This window comes from Belonocnema kinseyi, chromosome 2 (assembly GCF_010883055.1).
Source record: "Belonocnema kinseyi isolate 2016_QV_RU_SX_M_011 chromosome 2, B_treatae_v1, whole genome shotgun sequence".
NCBI classification, from domain to species: domain Eukaryota; kingdom Metazoa; phylum Arthropoda; class Insecta; order Hymenoptera; family Cynipidae; genus Belonocnema; species Belonocnema kinseyi.
Window position 1 is genome coordinate 107,392,335 of NC_046658.1, and position 1,837 is coordinate 107,394,171.

General features: G+C 26.7%; 1 protein-coding gene across 1 annotated transcript in view; it reads right to left on the reverse strand.

Annotated features, from left to right (window-relative positions):
* Window positions 1-612: 612 nt before the first annotated feature.
* Window positions 613-1,837, reverse strand: part of LOC117182933 (odorant receptor 46a-like) — a 30,975-nt gene continuing 29,750 nt past the window's right edge. The window contains exon 5 of the mRNA XM_033376048.1: window positions 613-739. Within this exon, the coding sequence (XP_033231939.1) occupies window positions 689-739 (51 nt within the window). The 3' untranslated portion in view covers window positions 613-688. The remainder of the gene's footprint in view (window positions 740-1,837) is intronic.

A 1,837-nucleotide genomic window follows, 5' to 3' on the forward strand; every position in this document is an offset into this window, starting at 1 on the left:
TCAATAAACAGATAATAGGTAATATTTCAAACAAAGATACTTTTATTTTAAATCAGGAACAGTTGAATTCGTCCAAAAATACGAATTTTTACCAAAATCATTGAACCTGAAATATAAATTATTGAACAAAAAAGTCATTTCTTTAACCCAAAAGGAATCATTGTTATTTATAAAGTTGCAGTTTGAACCAAACAGATGAAATTTCGACAAAAAAAAATGAATTTTCTAGATAGAATGAGAAACTTAAATAAAATTGTAGCATTTTTAAATGAAAAAGACGAGTTAAAAAAAACAGTTGAATTTTAAAGAAAAAAGCATGACTGTAAAGTCTCCAATAAGTAAATAAGAATTTGATTTTTTAAAAGTAATTTTTATGCAATAAACCCAGTACAGAAAAACTGTTGGTTATCTGGTTCTGCGCTGCCAATTTCAATCTAGCAGCGAATGAAATTTGAATTCACTGGAAACCCTTTTTCTTTAATTTTACAGAGTTCTCAATCTCAACTATTGAATTACTGACGTTAAACGATTCAAAAATATTGGAAAAACAAGACGAAATTCTACTTGCATTGCGAAGATTCATCTAGTTGAGTTGAAATAATAATTTTTTTTATGTTAGACCTCTACCGTTATTTTCACTAACATTCAATCGCCTGAAGATTTGATGTGCCATCCTCTGAATACATTTTCATACGGTATCCTTCAGGACAGTGTATGCAGAATAAGAAGTCTTCAAAATCTAAAATGAATAAACATTTCAATACATAATTACGTATAAAGCCGTTGTACAACATTCTGAATATCAAGTTCAGATAAAAATAATCCTTTTTACGGATCAAAAATTAATTTTTCACAGCTTAATTCATTTCTATCGAGTTGCAGTTTCGACTAATAAATAATGAAAAATAATGCATTTTTAATAAAGGAGTTCAAATTTTAGCAAGTATTTAAACTTTTAATTAAAACTGGAATGGTAAAATCTTTAGTTAAGAAAAGAATTTGTTTCTAAGGAAACGCATTTCTAAATGAGCAAAAATCAAACGAAAAATTGAATATTTAAATTTTCTGTTAAAAAAGTAAGTTTTTAACAAAAAAATAAAACTTTCAACAAAAGAATTAATTTTTTCACCAAAGAGATGAATTTTATATTAAAACTATAAGTGCTCATCAAAAAAATGAGCCGAAATCAAAAGAGTTTAACTTTCAACCAAAAACGGAACGTTTGAAATTATTTATAAAATCGAGAAAAATACATCTATTATTAATTTCTGTAAATCTTGACGGCGGCTTCTAAGCACACTTCAGGAAGAAATAATTCAGGGTAAAATTATTTATTTAAAAGTAGTTATTCCGAGGTTTAGTTTTGCCTTTCTCTTTAGGGAAAAGTTGCAATTCTTATTTCATCCTAATAATCAAGGCCTCATTTTATTCTTCGAAGGATTTTGTAAAATTCTATTTGGGCAGATCCTTTTTAAAAATTAATTAAAAAATCATTCCATTATTATTTTTATAAGCAATGATTCCTTACATTTTAATAGACACCAGCCAACTAGAATTGTGGAGAATCCTTCAAAGAATAAAATAAGGCCTTGATCATTAGGATTAAGTCAGAATTCTAACATTTGCCTAAAGAGAAAGCAAACACTAAAACTCTAAATAACTTTTGCTAAATAAACAATTTCAACCTGAAATATTTTTTCGAAATTATACTTAAAAGCTTGCGTCAAGATTTTTGGAAATCAATAATAAATCTATGTTTACCGATTTTATAAATCATTTGAAAGATTAACGACTTTTGAGATTGATTGTACGTAGTGTACATCCTGAAATCAGTAAT